This window comes from Mobula birostris, chromosome X (assembly GCF_030028105.1).
Source record: "Mobula birostris isolate sMobBir1 chromosome X, sMobBir1.hap1, whole genome shotgun sequence".
NCBI lineage: Eukaryota > Metazoa > Chordata > Chondrichthyes > Myliobatiformes > Myliobatidae > Mobula > Mobula birostris.
The window spans coordinates 61,659,737-61,685,645 of record NC_092402.1 but is presented as its reverse complement, the minus strand read 5'-3'; the positions used below and the strand labels follow the sequence as shown (position 1 = coordinate 61,685,645).

At 42.9% G+C, this 25,909-nt stretch overlaps 1 protein-coding gene across 3 annotated transcripts in view; it reads right to left on the bottom strand.

The window, feature by feature from the left end:
* LOC140191540 (aryl hydrocarbon receptor-like) overlaps positions 1-25,909 on the bottom strand; it is a 123,152-nt gene that overhangs the window by 18,387 nt on the left and 78,856 nt on the right. For 2 of the 3 annotated variants that reach the window (XR_011883833.1, XM_072248999.1), the window contains exons 3-9: positions 22,820-22,938; positions 20,105-20,194; positions 18,836-18,959; positions 11,335-11,462; positions 9,603-9,805; positions 8,214-8,323; positions 2,116-2,257 (exon numbers count right to left, since the gene is read on the bottom strand). Coding sequence is in view for 2 of the 3 variants with exons in the window: in XM_072248999.1 (XP_072105100.1) it covers positions 2,116-2,257; positions 8,214-8,323; positions 9,603-9,805; positions 11,335-11,462; positions 18,836-18,959; positions 20,105-20,194; positions 22,820-22,938 (916 nt within the window). In the remaining variant the exon portion in view is untranslated. The remainder of the gene's footprint in view (positions 1-2,115; positions 2,258-8,213; positions 8,324-9,602; positions 9,806-11,334; positions 11,463-18,835; positions 18,960-20,104; positions 20,195-22,819; positions 22,939-25,909) is intronic. The other variant, XM_072249000.1, reaches the window with a different exon arrangement.

Genomic DNA, 25,909 nt, shown 5'->3' with positions numbered 1-25,909 from the left:
TCCACCCAGACTCTATCCCTCACCTACACATCAAGGTCAATTTATGGTTGCCAGTTAATCTACTGGCCTGCATGTCTTTCGATGTTACAGGAAACTACAGCCACCTGTAGAAAACCCATGTGATCATAGGAAAAACATGCAAGCTCCATTAAGACTCAAGGTCAAGATCGAATCAGGTTGCTGTCACCATGAGCCCAGGTTACACCATTGTGCTGTTAGTATTACAGTAAGTTCTTTTCATTTTTCTGCCCCCCTCAGAGTGCGAGCATAGCTGGGTAAGAGCAACTAATCCTGACCCCTAATTTTTTTTAATCCAAAATAAATTTTATCCATAATAAAAAAAATTTACAAGAATCAACTGTGCAACGTCTTTTCATCCGTATGTTTGTAAACAATGTGTAGTCCTAAATTGCATTTTAAGAACACTAGCACTGTTGCCACTCATGTTGCTTCCTGGGGTGGTACACTACTACAACGACTGAGGGGCTTTCTCACCGACCAGGCCCCACCCTGTCCAGGAGTGGAAGAACCCTACGATGTGGTCCACTGCGAGCCCTTGTGGTGGCTTCACTGAGCTTCAGTGCATCCCTCAGTACACACTCTCGCAGCTTGGAATGCGTCAGTTGGCAACATTCCTCGACAGACTGATCCTTAATTGCCTTGGGACTAAATAGCTTGCTGGCATTTCGGAGGGTGGTTCATTGCCTGCCACTTTGCTGTCGGTCAGCAGTCTCATTTCAGCCAGACTGGGTACTGATTAAAATCTCTTTCCTTGAAGGACATAGTGAACCAGAGCTTTTCCAAACGGAATGTGACTATCATAACTACTACTAGCTTTTCACTTCAGATTATCTCAGTAACTAAATTTAAGTTACCCATCTGCCAGGGTGAGATTTGGACTCATGACTCTAGAAAATGGGACTGGTAACTCGATTTGTTGCCATACACCAACCAGTAATGTTGAATACAGATAGTTCTATTACATGGACAAAATAATAAAATAGAAACCAGTTGAAATAGGAAGAAAAGATTTTTTAAAAAAATGTTATCTCTCTTCATCCTGAAATAAATGTTTGCATTATTTCACAGCTATTTTTTCTAATCAGTTCAAAATTTTAACTGAGCAGTATATTTATACTGTTCGTGATTTTTATAAATGGCTTTGATCAGGAAGTGGAAGGGCAACAGATTACTAAGTTTGCACGTGACATGAAAGCTGATGGCGTGGATAGCGTAAAAGGTTAGTGTAGGTTACAAGAGACCATTTACAGGATACAGAGCTGGGCTGAGAAGAGGGAGACAGAGTTCAATCTGGAAAGATATAAAATATACACTTTGGAAGGTCAAACGAAGGTGGAATACAGGGTTATTAGCAGAATTCTTAGCAGTGTGGAGGAAAAGTGGGACCGTGGGTCCACAACCATAGATTCCTGAAAGTTGCCATGCACATTCATAGGCTTGTTAAGAAGACGCATGGTGTGTTGGCCTTCAGTAGTCAGGGGACTGAGTTCAAGAACTGTGAGATAGTGCTACAGCTCTATAAAACTCCGGCTAGACCACACTTGGAATATTTTGTTCAGTTCTGGTTGCCTCATAATCAGGAGGGTGTGTAAGCTTTGGAGAGTGTGAAGAGGAGATTTACCAGGATGATGCCTGGATTAGAGAGCATGTCTTATGATGAAAGGTTGAGTGAGACAATACTTCTCTCTTTGGTGTGAAGGAGGATGAGAGGTGACTTGATAGAGGTGTAGAAGATGATAAGAGGCACAGGTAGAGTGGACAGCCAGTGCCTTTTTCCCCAGGGTGACAATGGTTAATACAAAAGGGCAAAATTTTAAGGTGATTGACGGAAAGTAAAGGGATGTTAGAGAGAGGTTTTTTTTTAAATAAACACAGAGTGTTAAGGGTGTGGTATGCACTGCCAGGGGTGGCGATGGAGGTGGGAAATTTAAGAGACTTAGATGGGCACATGGATGTCTAAAGAATAGAGGGTTCTGTAGGAGGGAAGAGTTAGGTTGATCTTGGAGTAGGGTAAAAGGATGGCACAACATCGTGGGTCGAAGGACCTGTATTGTGCTGTAATGTTCTGTGTAGTATATACAAGTAAATACATACGTTAAGAGTCTCTGCTTTGCTATGATGCAATCGGGCTGCCCATTTTTATAGACCAGTCGGGCATTTGCCTGAACCCAGATCCAGATGTTCTGTTTTGTCAGTAGCCTGAAGATGGTCAATCCACTCTCTCCTGTCTTCATCACTGGGGAAGAATAGAAGTGAATGGTCAGAAACAGCAAAGCCCAGGCACTGCAGTTTGGTATGGAGTGTGGAAACAGAAAGAAAATTAAGAAACAAATCACAGGGGAATAAAGATGTACATTTCTATACAGGTGTCCCCCGCTTTTCGAACGTTCACTTTATGAAACCTCACTGTTACAAAAGACCTACATTAGTACCCTGTTTTCGCTTTCAGAAGGTGTTTTCACTGTTACGAAGAAAGGCAGCGCGCGCCCCGAGCAGCCGCTCTCCCCCGGATTCGGAACGGCATTGCTTAAACACGTGCCTGTGAGCAGCCGTTAGCAAGATGAGTTCTAAGGTGTCGGAAAAGCCTGAAAGAGTAAGGGTGTTACACTTAGCGTAAAACTAGACATAATTAAGCATTTCCATCGTGGTGAACGAAGTAAGGACAAAGTAAGTTTGGCTTGTGGAAGCTGCCGAAGATGATGTTGAAGAGGTTTTGGCATCCCATGACCAAGAACTGGTAGATGAAGAGCTGATGCAATTGGAAGAGGAAAGGATAACAATCGAAACAATTAAAAAGGGATAGAGAGGACAGAAAAAGGGGAGGAGGGGTGGCATTACTGGTCAGGGATACTATTACAGCTACAGAAAGGGTGGGTAATGTAGCAGGATCCTCTTTTGAGTCAATATGGGTGGAAGTCAGGAACAGGAAGAGAGCAGTTACTCTACTGGGGGTATTCTATAGGCCCCCTGGTAGCAGCAGAGATACAGAGGAGCAGATTGGGAGGCAGATTTTGGAAAGGTGCAAAAATAACAGGGTTGTTATCATGGGTGACTTTAACTTCCCTAATATTGATTGGCACTTGATTAGTTCCAAGGGTTTAGATGGGGCAGAGTTTGTTAAATGTGTCCAGGACGGATTCCTGTCACAGTATGTGGACAGGCTGACCAGGGGGAATGCCATTCTAGATCTAGTACTAGGTAACGAACCGGGTCAGGTCACAGATCTCTCAGTGGGTGAGCATCTGGGGGACAGTGACCACCGCTCCCTGGCCTTTAGCATTATCATGGAAAAGGATAGAATCAGAGAGGACAGGACAATTTTTAATTGGGGAAAGGCAAATTATGAGGCTATAAGGCTAGAACTTGCGGGTGTGAATTGGGATGATGTTTTTGCAGGGAAATGTACTATGGACATGTGGTCGATGTTTATTGATCTCTTGCGGGATGTTAGGGATAAATTTGTCCCGTTGAGGAAGATAAAGAATGGTAGGGTGAAGGAACCATGGGTGACAAGTGAGGTGGAAAATCTAGTCAGGTGGAAGGCGGCAGCATACATGAGGTTTAGGAAGCAAGGATCAGATGGGTCTATTGAGGAATACAGGGAAGCAAGAAAGGAGCTTAAGAAGGGGCTGAGAAGAGCAAGGAGGCATGAGAAGGCCTTGGCGAATAGGGTAAAGGAAAACCCCAAGGCATTCTTCAATTATGTGAAGAAAAAAGGATGACAGGAGTGAAGGTAGGACCGATTAGAGATAAAGGTGGGAAGATGTGCCTGGAGGCTGTGGAAGTGAGTGAGGTCCTCAATGAATACTTCTCTTCGGTATTCACCAATGAGAGGGAACTTGATGATGGTGAGGACAATATGAGTGAGATTGATGTTCTGGAGTAAGTTGATATTAAGGGAGAGGAGGTGTTGGAGTTGTTAAAGTACATTAGGATGGATCAGTCCCCGGGACCTGACGGAATATTCCCCAGGCTGCTCCATGAGGTGAGGGAAGAGATTGCTGAGCCTCTAGCTAGGATCTTTATGTCGTCGTTGTCCACGGGAATGGTACCAGAGGATAGGAGGGAGGCGAATGTTGTCCCCTTGTTCAAAAAAGGTAGTAGGGATAGTCTGGGTAATTATAGACCAGTGAGCCTTACGTCTGTGGTGGGAAAGCTGTTGGAAAAGATTCTTAGAGATAGGATCTATGGGCATTTAGGGAATCATGGTCTGATCAGGGACAGTCAGCATGGCTTTGTGAAGGGCAGATCGTGTCTAACAAGCCTGATAGAGTTCTTTGAGGAGGTGACCAAGCATATAGATGAGGGTAGTGCAGTGGATGTGATCTATATGGATTTTAGTAAGGCACTTGACAAGGTTCCACACCGTAGGCTTATTCAGAAAGTCAGAAGGCATGGGAGCCAGGGAAGTTTGGCCAGGTGGATTCAGAATTGGCTTGCCTGCAGAAGGCAGAGGATTGTGGTGGAGGGAGTACATTCAGATTGGAGAGTTGTGACTAGTGGTGTCCCACAAGGATCTGTTCTGGGAACTCTACTTTTCGTGATTTTTATTAACGACCTGGATCTGGGGGTAGAAGGGTGGGTTGGCAAGTTTGCAGATGACACAAAGGTTGGTGGTGTTGTAGATAGTGTAGAGGATTGTCGAAGATTGCAGAGAGACATTGATAGGATGCAGAAGTGGGCTGAGAAGTGGCAGATGGAGTTCAACCCGGAGAAGTGTGAGGTGGTACACTTTGGAAGGACAAACTCCAAGGCAGAGTACAAAGTAAATGGCAGGATACTTGGTAGTGTGGAGGAGCAGAGGGATCTGGGGGTACATGTCCACAGATCCCTGAAAGTTGCCTCACAGGTAGATAGGGTAGTTAAGAAAGCTTATGGGGTGTTAGCTTTCATAAGCTGTAACGATGCAGCTCTATAAAACTCTGGTTAGGCCACACTTGGAGTATTGTGTCCAGTTCTGGTCACCTCACTATAGGAAGGATGTGGAAGCATTGGAAAGGGTACAGAGGAGATTTACCAGGATGCTGCCTAGTTCAGACAGTATGCATTATGATCAGAGATTAAGGGAGCTAGGGCTTTACTCTTTGGAGAGAAGGAGGATGAGAGGATGATAGAGGTGTACAAGATAATAAGAGGAATAGATAGAGTGGATAGCCAATGCCTCTTCCCCAGGGCACCACTGCTCAATACAAGAGGACATGGTTTTAAGGTAAGGGGTGGGAAGTTCAAGGGGGATTAGAGGAAGGTTTTTTTACTCAGAGAGTGGTTGGTGCGTGGAATGCACTGCCTGGGTCAGTGGTGGAGGCAGATACACTAGTGAAGTTTAAGAGACTACCAGACAGGTACATGGAGGAATTTAAGGTGGGGGCTTATATGGGAGGCAGGGTTTGAGGGTCAGCATAACAATGTGGGCTGAAGGGCCTGTACTGTGCTGTACTATTCTATGTTCTATGTTTTTAAACCGAATGCAGTAGCGAAAGTGAAGCAACTGCGTGAGATTTTCGCTGCACTAATAAAGTATGACTTTCATTTTGAAAGGGTACGTAGGCTTAGGGGATATTTGCAGGATGGTTTGAGTGCTTATAAACAACTGTATGATAGAAAAATGCGTGAGGCTCAGCAGTCAAGCAAGCCTTCCACATCAGCCACAGCAGACGACGAACCTCGACCTTCGACATCAAAGCAGGCAGTCATAGGAGAAGATGAATGGAAACAGACGATGACGAGATGACACCCCAGTGTCCCACCACCCCAACCCCCAGGCCGTGGACAGATACCGATTTGCAGAGAATGCAGTGGTACCGGGAGGTACACAGCATATCTTTAAGAAAAAAGCCGAATTAACATGCTAATTAATTAGGTACCGCCTAGCACGTAATTGTCCGCCCAGATCAGAGGTGATGCAATCAGCAATCGCCTCTGATCTGCGCCGACATTTACGTGCCGGACAGCACCTAATTAATAGGCATGTTTATTTCACTTTTTTCTTAAAGATCTGCTGTGTGCCTCCCGGCTACTTCTGCGTTCTTCGCGGCAATGTATCGGGTCAGCAGCCCGGAGGGTGGGGGCCACTGCACCACCCAATCTGCGATGACTCAGTCTAACACACTGAGTGTGCTTGGCGCTGTTTTCCCGATTCCGGTAAGTGATACTACACTGCACATACATTATTTCTACTTTATATAGGCTGTGTATCTTTACGTGTTATTTGGTAGATTTGGCAGCTTCATAGTTTAAAGGTTACTGGAGAGAGTGTTTATGCTAACAGCGCTTGCGTGAGATTTCCTGCTGAGAGCATCTGCGTGAGATTTTCGGTACGGAGATCTGTGCAGGCAATCGTTGTAGAGAAGTATTTCTACTTTATATAGGCTGTGTATTTATCATATCATTCCTGCTTTTACTATATGTTACTGTTATTTTAGGTTTTATGTGTTATTTGGCATGATTTGGTAGGTTATTTTTGGGTCTGCGAACGCTCACAAAATTTTCCCATATAAATAAATGGTAATTGCTTCTTTGCTTTACGACATTCCGGCTTACGAACTGTTTCATAGGAATGCTCTACCTTCGGATGGCGGGGGAAACCGTACTGCTGCTCATGACCTCTGGTTGTGCCCTCCAGCCAAAGCAGCCCTTTGGAACTGTGGTCATAGTGGCAGCGTCAGAAATAACATAGTCATACTTTATTGATCCCGGAGGAAATTGGTTTTCACTACAGTTGCACCATAAATAATAAATAGTAATAGAACCATAAATAGTTAAATAGTAATATGTAAATTATGCCAGGAAATAAATCCAGGACCAGCCTATTGGCTCAGGGTGTCTGACCCTCCAAGGGAGGAGCTGTAAAGTTCGATGGCCACAGGCAGGAATGACTTCCTATGACGCTCTGTGTTGCATCTCGGTGGAATGAGTCTCTGGCTGAATGTACTCCTGTGCCCAACCAGTACATTATGTAGTGGATGGGAGACATTGTCCAAGATGGCATGCAACTTGGACAACATCTTCTTTTCAGACACCACCGTGAGAGAGTCCAGTTCCATCCCCACAACATCACTGGCCTTACGAATGAGTTTGTTGATTCTGTCGGTGTCTGCTACCCTCAGCCTGCTGCCCCAGCACACAACAGCAAACATGATAGCACTGGCCACCACAGACTCGTAGAACATCCTCAGCATCGTCCAGCAGATGTTAAAGGACCTCAGTCTCCTCAGGAAATAGAGATGGCTCTGACCCTTCTAGTAGACAGCCTCAGTGTTCTTTGACCAGTTCAGTTTATTGTCAATTCGTAACCCCAGGTACTTGTAATCCTCCACCATGTCCACACTGACCCCCCAGATGGAAACAGGGGTCACCAGTACTTTAGCTCTCCTCAGGTCTACCACCAGCTCCTTAGTCTTTTTCACATTAAGCTGCAGATAATTCTGCTCACACCATGTGACAAAGTTTCCTACCGTAGCCCTGTACTCAGCCTCATCTCCCTTGCTGATGCATCCAACTATGGCAGAGTCATCCGAAAACTTCTGAAGATGACAAAACTCCCGTGCAGTAGTTGAAGTCCGAGGTGTAAATGAGCAATATGTACGTGGCAAGATCTCACAAACAGCGATGTAACAATGTCTGCTTTTTAAAATCAATTTTGGTAGCCTTGGCTGAGAAATAAATATTAGCCAGGATATCAGGTGAGCTCCCAACTTACCTCCTCGGGGCTGAGCGTGGAGCGGGGCTGAGGGTGGAGCGGGGGGAGAGGAATAAATAGGTGACGGCGGAACAGGGAGAAGGAGGGAGGGTGAATTAGGAATGAAGGAATTAGTATTGAAGGTCTGGTATCAAGAAAAGATCTTCCTAATGTTAAACTATCTGCTCGTCATCTTTGTTTCTTTTTAAGCTCAAACATGGTTATCTCTCAAGGTTTGATTTATTTCCTCTTCCCTTCATTCCTGTGAGTTTAGATTAGGATCAGAGTTATATAAAATGTGGTCACAACATTTTCGCATTGACATCTGTTGTATCTGACTTATGAGTAAACGGGGCCCCTGCTATTCAAGGCACCATAAATAACATTGTTGTTGCAGTGTTGGTGTGTGGGATGTGGGGGGAGGGGGGGGTGAGGTGGTGTTTGCAGGAAGCACAATTCAAGACAAGCAATGCTCAACAATGATTTTGTCTACAGTACCAGAAACGCTACTTACACCGAACATGGCTGTCAGCACAGTAAAGCATGTCGTGTGCGTGGACAAAATGGTACCCAGAACCTCTCATGCACAGCTCCAGCTCTGAATAACCCAGCACAATCCGAGCCCTGCAAAAAAAATATAAAGAAATCAGAAAGGGTCAATATTCTCAATTAGTTACATGCTGGTCAGTGACATTTTGCAATCAAAAAGAGAGGATAAGTCCGTTACTGAAAACCCACTGAGCATTTCCAGCACCACATCGGATTATTAATTATTAACCCTGGAAAGAGGAAAATACTTCAATTAATGTGATGGACTCTGCCAACAGAAGAGAAAAAGAAGCCAAAAGACAATTTCTTGAGCCAGTAGCTAGCTTGTCACAGCTAAACACTGATCATTCCAAGACATTTTGCTTGTATATTACATGGATATAATATACAAGTGCAACATTCAAGAACAAGGTTGCAAAGGTGAGCTCCATTTCTCTTCAGACATTGCTGCTCTCATGATCACCTGTAAAGTCAATTTTGACCATAAAACATATGGCCTAATTCTGCTCTTTCCCCATCAAGTCTGTTCTGCCATTCGACCATGGCCGTTATTTTATCCCTCTCAACCCTATTCTCCTGCCTTCTCTCTACATAATGTTTGATGCTCTTACCAATCAAGAAACAATCAACCTCCACTTTAAAAAAAAAAAAATCCACTGACTTGCCTTCTGCAGCTGTCTGTGGCAATGAATTGCAAAGAGTCACCACAATCTGGCTAAAGTTGTTCCTCCTCACCTCTGTTCTAAAGGGACATCCTTCTATTCTGAGGCTGTGCCCTCCGGTCCTAGATTCCTCCACTATAGGAAACATCATCTCCACATCCACTAGGCCTTTCAATATTCAATAGGTTTCTACACCATTAAATGTTCCTCATATGATAACCCATTCTCAGGATCATTTTCATGAACCTGCTCTGGACTCTTTCCAATGCCAGCACATCTTTACTTCAATAAGAGGACCAAAACGACTCACAATATTCCAAGTGCAGTCTGAGCAGTGCCTTATAAAGCCTCAGTGTTACATCCTTGCTTTTATATTCTAGTCCTCTCAAAATGAATGTTAACACTGCATTTTCCTTCCTCACTACCCACTCAACTTGCAAGTTAACCTTTAGGGAATTGTGCACTAGGACTCCCAAGTCTTTTCACACATCCCAATTTCTGAATTTGCTCCCCATTTAGAAAATATTCTGCACCTTTATTCTTTCTACCAAAGTGCATGACCATATACTTCTCTACACTGTAATTTGCCTGCAATGTAATCACACAAAAACTCTACCCATCCCTCATGCCATTAAAAATACTGACAATTTAGGCCAATGAAGTGGCTCTTTAAGACCCACAAAGGTACCTACTTCGCATCACAGGCAAGAGGTGAAAAGTCGAGCTTGTGTTTGGTCTGAAATAGAGCACTCTTGGTCCGGATTTCAAGGATTGAAGGCACTTGGAGAGGGGTTGCAATGGCAAACAGTGCCAGCTGAGGTGGGAGCAGGGAGCCATCTTCTGCCCGCTTGTTCTGTCCATGGAGATACTTCAATCTGCCCTCAATGCTTAGAGTCTAAACATCATTTAGAGGAAGAAACAATGACTTTAATTAAGCCAGTATTACTTCAAAGAGAAAAAGGTACAACTCAAGCAGGGAAGCATTGGTTCATTCAATGTTGGTCATTTATTCAATCATTCTGTCAGTTTTCTGCACAAGTGATTGTAGTCCTTTAAAGATTTAACAATCAAAAATCTCCCCAACCTTTGACAATTGTTTTATGAAAAGCCATGAATCATCCGAACAGAGTTAACTGGGTGATTATCCCACTGTCATTTGCTATGGACCCAGCCTCAGTTTCCTACTTCTGTACACTTACTCCTACAAGCACACTCAACTCACTTCTTCCAAATATCATATCATCCTCATTAGTACTTTTACTGTAGCATTAAAGTGGACAATGTTGGCAGTCCCAGCAATGTCCACATCCTGTGAATGAATAAATAAAAATCATCTGGCAAGCATTTGCTACTGGCACCCATCATAGTGGCATACAAAGAGTTGCGCATTTACAATCTGACTCAAGATCAAGGATATACTGGAGCAAACAATTTGGGGATTGAAGGCTTTAATGACAATGATCCTTTGTGCATTCTAGCTCAAAAATATCAGTCATTCTAAAATAGGTACACATTCAGCTTTTGACAATGAGCTTGATTCTAAACTCACAGGCACACCCAGTGTCATAACTGGAGCAGGGCACATGCACAGACACAGTTGGGATACAAGTACACATTGAGCATTGAGTGCAACAGCTGGAGCAGAGACTCATGCTATGTCATGCTGGAACACAGAAAAATAATTGTATCACAGCTAGAACACAGACTCATGTAGTGTTATGGCTGCAACACAGACATACACCATATCACAGCTGGAACACAGACATGCACTGCGTCACAGCAGGAACATAGGTGCACTGTGTTACAGCTAGAACACAGACGTGCCATGTCATAGCTGGAGTATAAATACATGCAATCCCACAGCTGGAGCACGGTACAAAGAACACATTGCATACAATTGCAACAGTTTGCAAAGGAAAGTATATGGTGGGCCTCTAACTTGCTATTGTCAAAACAACTTCACATAAACAATTTTTGATTGTCTATGTATATGGTTCAGATATTCTCTTTAAAGCCTTGCCAATGTTTCCCACAAAAATATCAAAATTGCCAGTCACAGCAGGCACAGATGGAGAGAGCATAGTTCCAATAGGAAAGTAAAATGACTAAGATAGAGCAACACACATCAAAGTTGCTGGTGAACGCAGCAGGCCAGGCAGCATCTCTAGGAAAAGGTACAGTCGACGTTTTGGGCCGAGACCCTTCGTCAGGACCAGCAACTTTGATGTGTGTTGCTTGAACTTCCAGCATCTGCAGAATTCCTCGTGTTTGCATGACTAAGATAGAGTTTTGCCTTGGGCCATCTAGAAGCACTAAAGTTGCCCCATGGGTTAGAGAAGACGCATGCTTCTTTAAGTCACTTGCATGCACCCCAATTACTGAATAACCCTTCATTTAAGATACACGCCTTGAACTCTTTCTTACCACATAGCCAGAAGAGCTGCTGAGGAGAGATCGCATCTTACACACAAACTTCCTCTCTAGGAAGGTGGAGTTTTCCGGTGGGAGTTGCTGTGGGTCATATCTGGTGACAATTTCACGCCTTGTGCTACCTGGATACAAGGAGGAAAAAAGGCATCTTTAATCACTTTGAAAAGGGAGATTACAAAAGCTAGACAACAAAGGTGGATTCATCAGCACGCAGGTGTTTCTAGTTGGAAAGCTCCAGCAGAAGACCACATTACTGTGACTTAATAATTATGCAAGTCTCCTCCATACTAGTAGCCTCACTGCAACTCCTGTCTCTGTGGAAGAAGTTAGAACTTTTACTGCTCTATCCCCATTTCCCTTAAGCCCATTAAGGCACAGCAGCCTGAAGATCCACACTGAACATTTTGGGAACAGCTTCTTCTCCTCCACTGTCAGATTTCTGAACGGTCCATGAACCCATGAACACCACCTCAATATTTTGTTTGCTTTTTCCATGATTTGTTTCTATTATACATATACACACACACACATATATATATATATATATATACACACACACAGCAATTTTATGTATTGTACTGTACTGCTGCCACAAAACAACAAATTTCGCAACATATATCAGTGATAAACTTGATTCCGATTCTGAAATCTATCTATCTCTGTTTTCACTGAACTTAGTAACTTGACCTCCACAGCTCTCTGAAGTAGAAAATTCCAAATAACTACCATTGCATGCACAGAAATTTTCCTCTGCCTAACAGTCCTAAATAGCCTACCACTTATCATGAGACTGTGCGCCCCTACTTCTGGACTCCTCAGCCAGGGGAAACATCCTCCCTGGATCCATTCTGTTGAACCCAGCAAATACAGTGGATTCTAGTTAACTGGGTTACATCGGGACTAGTACATTTTGGCCCAATTAGACAACTAACCCAATTAGCCGAAGTTTCAAAAATAAAAGATAAAAGGGTATAAAAGAGATAAACTACTGTTTAAATGAGTAACAAATTATGCATTTAAATGAAATAAAGAACAAATTAGAACATAACCAACACCACTCACCATCATTATGTGTCATATATGGTCCTTGACCATGACTGTTCTTGGCAAATTTTTCTACAGAAGTGGCTTGCCATTGTCTTCTTCTGGACCGTGTCTTTACAAGATGGGTGACCCCAGCCATGATCAATACTCTTCAGAGATTGTCTGCCTGGCATCAGTGGTCACATAACCAGGTCTTGTGATATGCACCGGGTACTCATACAACCATTCACCACCTCCTGCCATGGCTTTATGTGACTTTGATCAGCGACTAAGCAGGTGCTACACCTTGGCCAAGGGTGACCTGTTGGTTAGCGAAGGGAAGGAGCTCCTTACACCTCCTTTGGTAGAGGCGCATCTTCACCCCACCATCTAAACTAATACAGTACAATAAAACTGTATACCAGTTCCTAATAGTTATCGACCGAGGAATTCATGTTCTTTTGATCCACTGTAAATGAATAAAATCAAGGCAGATACCTAGTGCAGATAATGGACTGCCTTTATACAATGGTATAGATGATTGCATCCTCCAAATCTTCCTTTTCATTATAGCATTCAAGATAATCGTCAATACCTTCAAATTCTTTGTAGTTCCTAACTTGAAGTAATGAAATAGTTTCATTTTTCACTCCCAGGTGTTTCTAGATCTCCAAGCCTGAATGCTTGAAATCACAGTGAGCAAAACAGTTCTATATTGTCTTATGCTTATTTCTTGCCAACTATCAGTGACAAAAATCACTGCATTTTGAACACAAATACGCAACTAACACTATTTTAAAAACTGTTCCCTCTAAGTCCATCTTACCATCTGCTGGTAAGATGGTGCCGTGCTCAGACGCAGTGGCTTCCACAGGGACAACCAAAGGTGTCTTCTTTAAACTTACTTTTTACAATTGCAAGACCCCGCTGGACATTAAGAACTTAAAATGCTGCAGGTCTAGCCCATCAGCAAGTTGCTCCTTGGTGGAGAAACTGAAGGAGTTGGACAATGCAAATCATGCTGCCTGTATCAGAGAGGTGTCAGTGCATGAAGGAGGTGTGCAGTCTAACAGCGAATGCTGCAAGTCAATTCACTGATTTATTGGCGGATAGCAAGGGCAGACGGCGGATGGCGGAGAACTGCGTGGCCTCAGTCGTAGTGAGGACAAGGCCTCAAGCTGTGGTGTCGCCTGTTTACAGCCTCCCAGGGGAAAGAGACATTGCAGTCTTGTGTGCTCCACTGGACTGCCAGGAGCGGTGTGGCACAGCGTCCAGGCTGAACTTGGTACTGCACCCCCCCCCCCCCCAGTGTTCACTCGGCAGAACACAAGCCATATTGGGTTCGACTGCCAACTGCTGCAATATTGCAATATTCATGGACTCAGGGACTATATATTTTGTGTGACTGTATTTTACTGCTATCTTATATGTGCCTTGTGCTGTCTGTGACCGTTGGTATTGTGCTTTGCATTTTGCCCCTAGAGTAATGTGGTTTCATTTGACTGTATTCATGTTTGGTTGAATGACAATTAAACTTGAACTTGAAGCACAGTGTAGTGTCTAACGGCCACACAAGTGCATGTGATTGACGCTAGTCAGAAACTGTTCGGCAACAGGCTCCTGTCCCAATTAAGTGGCATGGTGTCCCAGGTAAACAAAGAGAAACCCAGCTGTTTTCTCAACTAGTTTTTGTTCTTTAAGAGTTGTCCCAAATAAGTGGCTGGCCCGACTAACCAACAGCACAATTAACTGGAATCTACTGTATTTACAAGCTTGAACAAGATATATAACTGACTCTATGATCTCAGTAAAGCATAAAATTCTGAAGGGGATTGACAAAATAGATGCTGATTCAATGCTTCCTCTGACTGGGACGATAAAATCAAAAAAAGGAGCCACCAATCAAGGACTGTTGAGAAGAACATTCCTCACAATCTTTGGGATTCCACAGTACATCTATAAGGGCAGTGGAGGCTCGGTCACTGAGTATATTAAAGATGTAGTTGATTGATTTTTTGAATGTTAAGGGAATCAAGATGCGATTTGTTTAATGTGAGTGGGGTGGGGGAAAATTCAGAGGAGCTGTGCAGGGCAAGTTTTTACACAGAGTAAGGTAGGAACGCAAAACACACTGCCTGGTGTAGTGGTGGAAGCAGATACAATAGTGGCATTTAAGAGTCATTTATATTGATGTGTGAATATTCAGAGAAAGGAGGGATACGTAGAGGCAGAAGAGATTTAGTTAAATTTGAAATCATGCTTGGCACAGTCATTGTGGACTAAAAGGCTTCTTCCTGTGCTGTACTGTTCTAGGTTCTAGCAGCTATGCTACTCACTTGATAGAACTATTTCCGTTGGAATAATGATTGGAGGGAACAATGGAAAAATAGAATACTATTGAAATGGAAAGACAACAGATTACAGTGGTTCAAAAGGACTTGGGAATTCTTAAGGTGGAGGACAAAATTAGGTACATACAGTTGGTAATTAGGGAGACAAATGGAATTCAGGCCTATTTTGCAAAAATAATTCAAAAGTGGAGAGTTTTGGCACAGCTTTAGTCTCTGTCTGGGTCTCTGGAACTCTATGGCAGTGGCTTCAAATTCTCTCCAAGGATTGAGAGTCTTAGGACTTCTCTACCCCTAGAAAGCTGAAGAGAATGAGTCATGAAGTATATTCAATCTGATATTAAAAGATTTTCAATCCATTAGAGAGACAAGATTTATGGAGAACAGGCAAGAAAGTGGAGCTGAGGCCAATATCCGGTCACCTATGGCCTTATTGAATAATGGAATAGTCTCAAGGAGCCAAATCACCTACTCCTACTCCTTTCTGTTATGTTAAAAAAAAATCGCTCAGCCCAAAGGCATAAACAATCTGCTGCAGCGATCTCAGCACCATGCTATATAACTCTTGCCCCTAAATCCCTTTATCTCATAACCTCCTCCTGATCCTGCAAGAATTTCAAGACTGGAACAAACTACCACACAGAGGCAACCAGCAGGATCATCTTTAAAGAGACAAAAGATATTTTCACAATGGAGAAAGGAGGCAAGGTGTTAAGAGGCTCTCATGAAACAGTTACAGAATTTTATATTCTGTAAGTTCTATAGAGTTCCTCATGAACTTCCCCTTCATATGCGCCCTTAAGGCAACCCTACTGGAAATACCGCAGGTCTGCTTTCCAGCTCTGTGAAGCACTGCTGAACATTCTCTAACTTTTAAAGTCTAAGTGCAATTTGTTCTTGAAGAAAAAAAAAGGCATAAAAATAATATGAAGAATGATCTTTCAGAGTTAATTAATATTTTTGTAACAAGAAAGTTAAATGCAATGTTGCAACAAGTAGCAAAAAGAAGATCAAAGAAATCAGTAGCATACTGGTAGGGGGACAAAAATTGTACAAAGCAGGCAGGTGAGGTTGCAGAATTGGTGCAGAAGAAGACACGACCTGCTAAAAAGTCAGGGTTTGGAAGAGAATAAAGACAGCTTTGATGAAGTTAATCCTCCTGGTGATTCAGCCTTCCAGCACAGTGAAATAACAGGGTAAACAGGGTAGCCCATCAATGGAATAAGATAGTCGCGGCGATGGATGGTATTGATTGCAAAGCTCAGGTTAAAGTTGAAAATGGGACAGATTGGAACAGAGAAAGAGACAAGTTAAAGAAAATGTTGGACAGGGCAGTATTTGTAACCAGTGAGCTGAATGTACAATTATACAGTCTAAAATGAACATTAGTTAAAGAGGAGAAAGGAACTTCAGACAAATTTATTAGTGATTGCACGGTACAATTGCAATCCATAAAGGTTAAAATTAAAGGGCTTCCTGATGCAAAATGTACGTGGCCTTTTACTCAGGTGAAAAAGTGTCTCCTCCTCTTCCTTTCCTGCTGCTCAACAATCAGAGTCCACTTTTACCCACATCTGATATCAATAAACCCTCACTTTAAATGGTGCAAAGTCACACAAAGGATGCAGCAGGATGCCAGGTTGTTCTCATACCAAGGTCAGGGATACTAATTTGTAAAGGTAAACTTAAGGGGTTGGACACTAACTAACTCAATGTGTTGAGGATAATCATTTAGTACTGCAATGGATGCACCGACATACTATAATATAACAAAATGCCCCAATGTGTCTAATGGGAGCAGCATCAATAAAATCACTTCTGTCAGTGAGGCAAATAAAGAGCTACTAGGACAAGTGACTACGAGGTGGGTCAAAAGGTGAAGGCTCTAAGAAGTGCATCAAAGAGAATTACAGGGATGAAGAGGATGTTTGAAGGAACTCTTGAGCCTGAGCATCTGAAGACATGGCCACCAATGGTGGAGCAATTAAAATACGCAAGGAGCAGAACTGGAAGAGCGCAGATAATTGGCGGGGTGGGGGAGAGATAGGGTTAGAAGAGGATGCAGAAGCTGGAAGCAGCAAGTCCTAACATAAGTTTGAAAACAAGGTTGAGAATTCAGAATCAGATTTATTATCACTGGCATAGGTCATAAAATATGTTGTTATTATACACACACTATATATTTAATAAATAGTGCAAAAAGAGAACAAGAAAAAAAATGCCAACATGAGTCAGCAGGAAATAGGTTGGTGGGGCAAGAGATGAACAAGACCTGAGGTGAATTGCGATCCTGGTTTTGGATGAGCGTGGATTTGCACAGAGTTGAAGATGGGAAGGGAACCAAATACAAGTATACAAGTTGCAACAGTTAGCTGGCAGCATCAAAGGCATTGAGAAACTCACGCATTTCAACAGTTCAACTGAGACACAAGAACACAAGAAAATAGGAGCAAGAGTTGGCTACCAGGCCCCAGAAGCCTGCCCACCTTTCAATGGGATTATAGCTGATCTATGCTGGCTTCAACTCTTCTCCTGTGCTGGTTTCCCATGCCCCTAAGAGGACCACTCTTTGAAATATTTATCTATCTCTACCTTAGCTATATCTAATGATCCACTTCTACCACCCTCAGGGGTGGAGAATTCGAGAGATTCACTGCCCTCTGAGAGAAGAAATTTCAATGCACTTCAGCTTTAATTGACTGGTCCAATATTTTGTAACCATGTCCCTTGTTTGTAACTCTCCTACAACATGATGACATTCTAACATCTACCCAGTTAAGCAACACGCACAAAATACTGGTGGAATGCAGAAGGCCAGGCAGCATCTATTGGAAGAGGTACAGTCAACGTTTTGGGCCGAGACCTTTCGTCAGGACTAACGAAGTGTCTCGGCCCGAAACGTCGACTGTACCTCTTCCAATAGATGCTGTCTGGCCGGCTGCGTTCCACCAGCATTTTGTGTGTGTTGCTTGAATTTCCAGCGTCTGCAGATTTCCTCGTATCTATCCAGTTAAGCCCGTTTCGGGTCTTATATGTTTGAATAAGGCCATTCCTCATTCTTCCAACCTGCAAGAAACTGTTTAGCCTCTCCTGATAGGACAACCCCTTCGATCCAGGAATTAGCTTGGCAAATCTTCTTTTAAGTTGCCTCCAATGTGACTATGTCCTTTTGCTTTAGGTAAAGTGGCTAAACCGCACAGTATTCCAGGAGACAGGGTAGGAGTTGCCCAATGTCACTGAAGTGAAAGAACATTTTATTGGAATGGACATGGCAGGGGTTGCAAATCTGCAGCATGAACATCGAAGGTGTCACACACTAAAATTCTGCTGGCATGCAGCACCTAGTGCCAACCCTAAATTCTTTAAACCCCAGCCATAATTAAAAGATACATAATGTTTATCTTTACTGCCAAATAAAGCTGTGAATGATTTTTTTACAACCCAACAGCAGTGAGATCTTTTCACAGGAAACAGCTCAGTTTGACTTGACGCTAACTGGACGATTGCAAGAACAGTGGCGTTTGATGATACACTTTGAAATTCTCACAGATCTGGTGTACACATCAGTATTTCGATAGCAAACAGTTTCAATAATATTATTTAGAAATTATAAAAAGTAATATTTTGCAATTGTCTTCTTAAAGGATTAACATGAATAATTTTTGACCATGTTTTCTGAAACGCTTCATTTATTTCAATCTCTGTTATACTTTTATAAAACAATAAATACACATATATAAGCAACAGGGCTCATCCTTTTTCTTAAAAAAGTTTATAATTATTGTTACTAATATGCCAATCAATGATAATCTCTGCTCAAAATTACCATGGCACGAGAGAACTTTTAGAAGATTATCGTCAATTTGGGCACACGGTCTCAAAAAGATTTGCCAACCCTGAAGTGGGTCAGACCTCAACACCAAAGTTCTGCTGCACATCTCCCAGATGAGGATGTGTTTGCGAGAGGCAAGTACTACATGACCCAACACCACTCAGTTCCCATTGCTCTTTATTAATCTGTTCAGAAACAAGGGGATATAGGGATTTTAAGTAAACCATCCCCTAACCTCTGCAGGTGTCAAGACTAACAAATAAACAGCATCCTGAGGGATGCATTTTCTTACCTGGTTCTGATTGATCCACAGTGGAAGGCGGTGATGGGTTTAGTGCCCAGTGCAGCTGCCGCCAAAACTCATCCCGATCTTCAGGATGGATCAGTTCAAAGACAGGCTGGTGCATGACAGCAGTCTAAACAGGGAAAAGGCAAAATGATCAGAATTTCTTTTCCATAGTATGACACTCTAAAGGCCCTAGGGTATTCTTGTTTTTGTTTTGTCTCCCCTTGGTTGTGGGAGGATGGGAAAGAATTAAGTTGTTACAAAGAACAGAATAACTTTCAGGTTAGTGCAGGAAGTGATGTTACTGTGAAAGATATGCCATGACCTTATTGAATGGTAGAGCAGGTTCAAGGGGCTAATGGTATCCTTCTGTTTTTACTTCTTAGGTTTCCTTGAGATATCATTGTAGAAACACAATATAATAAAAGCCCATAGTGTGGTAAGGGTTACAAAGACAATGAATGAGGGATAAATATTGGTTCCTGCTCTCAGGCCCACAAGATTCACAAAATGAAAGATGCACCAAAACCAACCTCTTGCAGTCAATGATGACTGTAGGGGTAATTACTTACATCACTGTCAGCTGATAAACAATGACGCAGAGCAAAATGTAACCTTCTCCATCACACCCCCAATTAACCAATTTTCAATCTGTTCTGTGGGCAACTCCTTCCACTCGAACTTTATTTTGCGATCGCAAGACCCTGTTGAACACCGATTGCTGCAGGGCTGTTTCCTTTGTTTGGTGGGGAGATAGAGGGCGAGGTAGCAGTGTTGCCTCTGTTGTGAGGTCGAGGCCTCAAGCTGCAGGCTTGCCTGCTGCTACAGTCCAGGTGAGGAGATGCCAGAGGCAATGTAGTGTGGTATTCGCACTCGGTTGGGGCGGGGGGGGGGGGGTGTAACTTCTCGCATCGATGCTGCCCTCCAGTGTTGGACTGGTGGAATTACAGGCTGGACTGCTGGGAACCAATTTGCAGGATTTGTCGCTCAAGGTCTCAGACTAAAAATGTGTTTTCTTGAGTGATTACATTCTTTAATTTTCTTTCTCACTATTTTGAATGTGCATATATGTTTTTACACCTTGGCCCTGGAGGAATGCTGTCCCATTTGGCTATATTCATGTACAGCTTGAATAATAATTAAACTCGATTTGATTTATCATCTAAGGTGAGAACTGTATCCCCCCACCCCTCGCATCCAGTATTGATGCTGTCCAACACCATATCATTGTTCCTGCTCCTTGCCCTTTCTGATGTTATGAGTTCTGCTACTGACCTGATGGAAGCCCAGGTACTCCTGCACAGTGGGAGATGCATAGAAGATGTCACCTTCTGCTGTCACTACCAGGACAAATCCATTCAGAGCCTGGAAGCAAAAAAGATATTGAACACTTGAGACCAACAATTCCACCAAGAGGAGAAGTCTCCAAATGATGGCCAATGTAAGCTTGAGGAACAGCACTCCACAACCATCTGGGCACACTATAACCTTCAGGTCTCGATTCTGAATTCAAGAATATCAGACAATATGCTTTCTCTGCTTGTACCAAAATGGCCAGTTCTGCTATTAGATCACCTTCTGCAATCTTAACTGAGTTGTTCACTCCCCACAGATACTGCCTGATCTGCTGAATATTTCCAGCATCCTCCTTTGGGTTTCAGGTTCAACAACAACTATGACCTACATCTCAGTGTTAATATATCCTTTAGTTTGGCTTTTCTCTCCCTAACCTCCCTCGTTAACGATCAAGCAAACAGCCCTGTAAACATTGAAATCAACTGACCTTACTCTATTAGAGATCTTCCATTTGTCCTATCCAACTCTCTCCCACTCTTTGTTGAAACTTATATCTCACTTGCATGAAGGGTCTCAAATTGAAACACTGACTGCCCATTTCTCTCCATAGATACTGCCTGCCCTGTTGAATTCCTCTGGCTTCTTAGTGTGTTGATCCAGATTCCAGCATCTGCAGTCTTCTTGTGTTCTTCATTCCACTTTCTCACTTTTGCTATTATGCTGAATAGTCTTTCCACCTGATGCTTACACTCTGTTTCACTCTCCACAGATGCCACCTGACCGACTTGAGTATATCCACATTTTCTGTTTTTACTCACAAAAGGTTGCCATATCCAGGAAAAATTCCAAAACATATAAATGTGATAAATGGTCAATTGATATTTCCTTTCATAATGTTAGTCAGAGAGTCAAAGAGCTATATAACACAGACACAAGGCCTTTGGCCCAACTCATCCAGGCTGACTGTGATGATATCTGCACTTCTCCCTCTTGGCTGCATTAGACTTGCATACCTCTATCCAAGTACCTGTTCAAATACCATTTAAAACATTGTAACTTATCTGCCTCTAGCACCTTTAGTGGCAGCTCATTCCATATAACCACTACCCTCTGTGTGGAAAAACTTGCCCTTCAGGTCCCCTTTAAATTTCTCCCTTCTCACTTTAAACCTCTGCTCTCTAGTTTTAAGACTCCTGGCACTGGGAAAAACACTAAGCATCAACCCAGGCTACACCCTCATCATTTTATAAATCTCTGTAAGGTCATCCCTCAGCCTACTATGTTCTAGTAAGAATAAACCCAGTATACCCAATTTCTTCTTGTAACTGAAGTCCTCCATTACATGTAACATCCTGGTGAATCTCTTCTGCACTCTCTTTATTCTCACCACATCCTTCCTATAGTGTAGCAACTAGAACTGTACACAATACTCCATGTGCGATCCTACCAATGTTTTGTATCGTTACAACAGCGCCTTTATTTCCTGCGGAGCATGAAGAAAGCTCACCTCTGTCCCAGGATACTGACGGACTTTTACCGCTGTACATTGAGAGCATACTCACCAACTGCATCTCAGTGTGGTATGGCAATTGTCCCGTATCGGACCACAAAGCACTCCAGCGTGTGATGAAAACCGCCTAGTAGATTATCGGCACCCAATTGTCCACCATTGAGAACATCTACCATAAACGCTGCCTGGGCAGGGTGAAAAGCATTATCAAGGATGCATCTCACCCTAACCATGGACCTTTTACTCTCCTCCCATCCGGTAGGCGCTACAGGAGCCTCCGCTCCCGCACCAGCAGGCACAGGAAGAGCTTCTTCCCTGAGGCTGTGACCCTGCTCAACCTCACATCACAGCACTAAGCAGTATTGCACCCATATTGTACTGTCTCAGTACTTTTATATTTGTGTGCTGTAGCACTTACTTTTTATTCGCAGTTATTTTGTAAATAACACTATTGTTTGCATTTCTGGTCAGATGCTAACTGCATTTCATTGGCTTTGTATCTGTACTCGGCACAATGACAATAAAGTTGAATCTAATCTAATCTCAGCCTATGAAGAAGGTAGGTATGCCATTTAGTAAGGCTAGGAAACAGGCACAGAGTTGTTTTCCCTCCTTACCATGTCCATTCTATCAAGTACCCTTCTATATTAACCCATTTACCAACACTTGGTCCACAGCCTTCATTACAATGGTGATTCCTGTTTAAAAGTGTGCTACATGATTTTCACTGAGTGAGTTTTGCTTAATTGTATCAACCGAGGAGGAATTTCTTTAGCCGGAGGGTGGTGAATCTGTGGAATTCATTGCCACAGACAGCTGTGGAGGCCAAGTCACTGGGTGTATTTAAAGGAAAGGTTGATAGATTCTTGACTATTCAATGTGTCGAAGGTTGTGGGGAGAAGGCAGCAGAACAAACTTGAAAGGGATAATAAATCAACAATGAAGAAACAGCAGTGCAGGCTCAATAGGCCAAATGCCCCAATGTTGCTCCTACATACCATGGCCCAAAGGACAGTGCTTCTGACAGTACAGCACCCCAGCATTGCCCTGGTATACCAGATACAGTAGTGTTCCAGCTTGTAAAGCAGAAATTAAACCTGAGATTGCTTTCTCCCCATCTACCCATCCCTTGAAGCAAAAAAGCCGTATGAAGAAGTGAAGAAATACCCTGAAACTTCATTTACCTGCAGTATCAGGTCCCCTTCTGACAGTATTGAGTTGCCAAGATCTTGGAACAGCTTATCCATTCCATTGATGCCAGGCTGCTCTGTGGAAAGACTCTCCTTCCTTTGTCCCAAAGCAACTGCAAGACAACCACAAGCACACTTGAAAGGCAACCAGGAAAAATCGTTTCTTCACATGCAGGGGAAAGGGGAGATGCTGATTTCGCACATGTCTCAATCAAAGTGTAATGTTCATAACAGGTGTCACACATCATGGTAACTATCAGGGTTCTTACACCAGCAATGCAAGACCCACAGCCTCAGTGAGAGAATCTGACCTCAGATCCTGTCTGCATAGAGTGTGCATGTTCTTTATGTGACTACTTGGATTCCTTCACTACATGTGGGCTGGTAAGTTAATAGGCTGATGTAAAGTGTTCCTGTGTGTACACAAGTTGTTGAATCTGTGGCAATTTGATGGAAAGGTTGGGAGAATGGGATCAAAACAGGATTAATACAAACAGATGGTTGACGGCTGGCACATATCTCTCAATTCCATGATTCTTGAAGTGACTTGAAAATCTCAGTGCCTTCTTAGAGGCTCCTCGTCCATTTTGAGCAATCAAGGGATTCTCAAAACCAGGGAGGATATTACAATTTCTACGTAGACTTTGAGATAATTCATGAAAGTTTGTTTTTTTTTTTCCCCTCTATCCTCCCAGATAGCTCCTTCTGTGACAGAGCTAGGTCTTGGGTGCTTGTTACAGGATAAGGAATATGTGGCCCACCCACTGGAACTGTTGACCATGAACATCAGCCTCAATGCTGGGGATGTTATCCTGAGGGAGGATACAGACATTGGTCATCCATCCTGCCAGTAGATTTGAAAGATTTTGCAGAGCCAGGATTGGTGGTGTTACCAAGAGTACAAGAGCCATGCTGAATAAGGATAGGTGATTGGCAAAAATTAAATCTGACTGAAAAGTTAACTCCGTTTCTTTTCTACAATGCTGTCTGACCTGAAAAGTGTTTCCGGTATTCTCTTTTTGAATCATGTGTTAACTTTTAATGGTCATAAAACCTTTAATTTGACCCCCCTAATCAATATTATTTTAGCCACTTAAAAAAAATCTGAGGTAACTCTCAATTTGTGTGTTGCTTTAAATATGCTGAGTTGTTTTGGTAAGACAAATAGGATTTAGTAAAAAAAAAAAAAGAGAATATAACATATCAGCCAGTTAAGCCCCAGAAATGCCTCATGCAGAAAGTAGTAAGCTATGGTAGAAATCTATATCCTACGTGATCAGTCCCAGATCCGCAGCATTCACTGTATATAGGACTGGGGCAGGACAAAGGCCGGTGATGCACAGAGAGAGGAGGTAAGAGGGCAAGGGAGAGATTTATAAGTATTTCCAAACACCAAAGAATCCCATCAAAACAAAGTTGGGAAAGGACATTGTTCTGTGGTCAGGCAATGTGAGCTGGGGATTGGGTATTCACCTCAGACTGAGCACACAGAGATAATCAAAGGAAGGGATCAGAAGTCAACTGAAGAAATGTACACATAGAAGTAATGCAGAAAAACCTTGGGAACAATTAATTGATGGCCAAAGGCAATTCTGGGGGTAAGAACATTAGATTTTCCCCAGTGACTCCACTTCCCCATGCTTTCTATAATGTTAAAATCACAAAAATATGGTGTTGGTCTAAAAGACCAAGGTGAAATCAAGACAGTTTACTACCTTAGTCTTTTCAAAGATGAAGCATAACACTGGCTTTGGGAAGATCGTTAAAGCAGATTGAGAGAGCTACATACCAACCACACCATGGACAGCCATACCAATTCCCTCTCCAGACCAGACTCCTCTTTATCACTGTTGTACCTTGCTTAATATCCATCCCTGATCAAACATTCAACCATAGCTTCTAACACCTCCTTTCACTTGCCATACATTCTCGCCAGGTTACATCTCGGATACTAGAGAGCATTTTGTACACATTAAAGGTACTATTTCAATGCAAGTTGCTTTCATTATTGGAGGGAAGGTGTAGTCTGTGATCCCTACGTTACACAGTAAATGCTAAAACCGGCTCTTAACTCTGACTTCTCTGTTCCTGGCCAAATACACTGTTCCAATGAAGATCAATGCAAGCTCAAGGAATAACATCTCATGTTTGGACTGAGCACAAGTTGTCAGAGAATGAATTACCCAGTCTCTACAATATTTCCCTTTTGATAACTATTCAGCTCCCATTTCTACCTCCTTCAGACCAGTCATGTGTTTCTATATTTTTTCCACTTCACTGTCCTATCTTGCACTGTGACCTCCGTGCGCCCCCCCCCCCGTATCATTCAGTCTCTCCTGTCCTCCACATCTTTTAACTTTCCTACAACTTAACATTTTCTGGTTCTAATGCAAGGTTACCAACCTAAAATGTTAATTCTCCTCTCTTCATAGATGGTGCCTGGCCTGCTGGTTTTTTTTTGTGGATTTCCAGCATCTGCAGTCATTTGCTTTGGGATAAATATTAAAAGTTACTCCAGGTTCCATTAAGAGGAGCATGTTTGAGAAAAACGTTGATGAGTTGGCTTCAAGAGCAGGCAGGACACACCAATATCATTGTTAGTGTCAGGCCTTCTTCTAGTAAGTGTTTACTAGAGCGGCGAAGTGAAGTGATGATGGCGCTAAATGGCAACCCCTTTGCTTGCATCTTCGGAAACAGCTATATTTTCATCTTTAATATCTCTATTTTTCCCTTTCAGGGCTCTTTCGAAGACCCTGACCTGGAGTTACATGCTGACTACAGTTCTTTGCGGGAATGAGACACACTCTCGGGGTTTCACAACTGGCTGTTGTTTGGCATGCCAAGGGCACAGGCTAAGAGTTCGGCTCGACTTTGGAGGCCTAGGACCTCGGGGCTCTGGAGACGGGCGAATCGAGGGTCGGTGACATAGCAGGAGGTCTGTGTGTCGTCGGGGGAGTCAGAATACCTACAGCTGTGTGACCAGAGACCCGAGATCTCGAAAAAAGCAATGTAACGGACCTTTAACATCATAAATCAGTGAGTTGTTTGTTATGTCTCCCCTCTCACTGTGAAACGGAGACACCT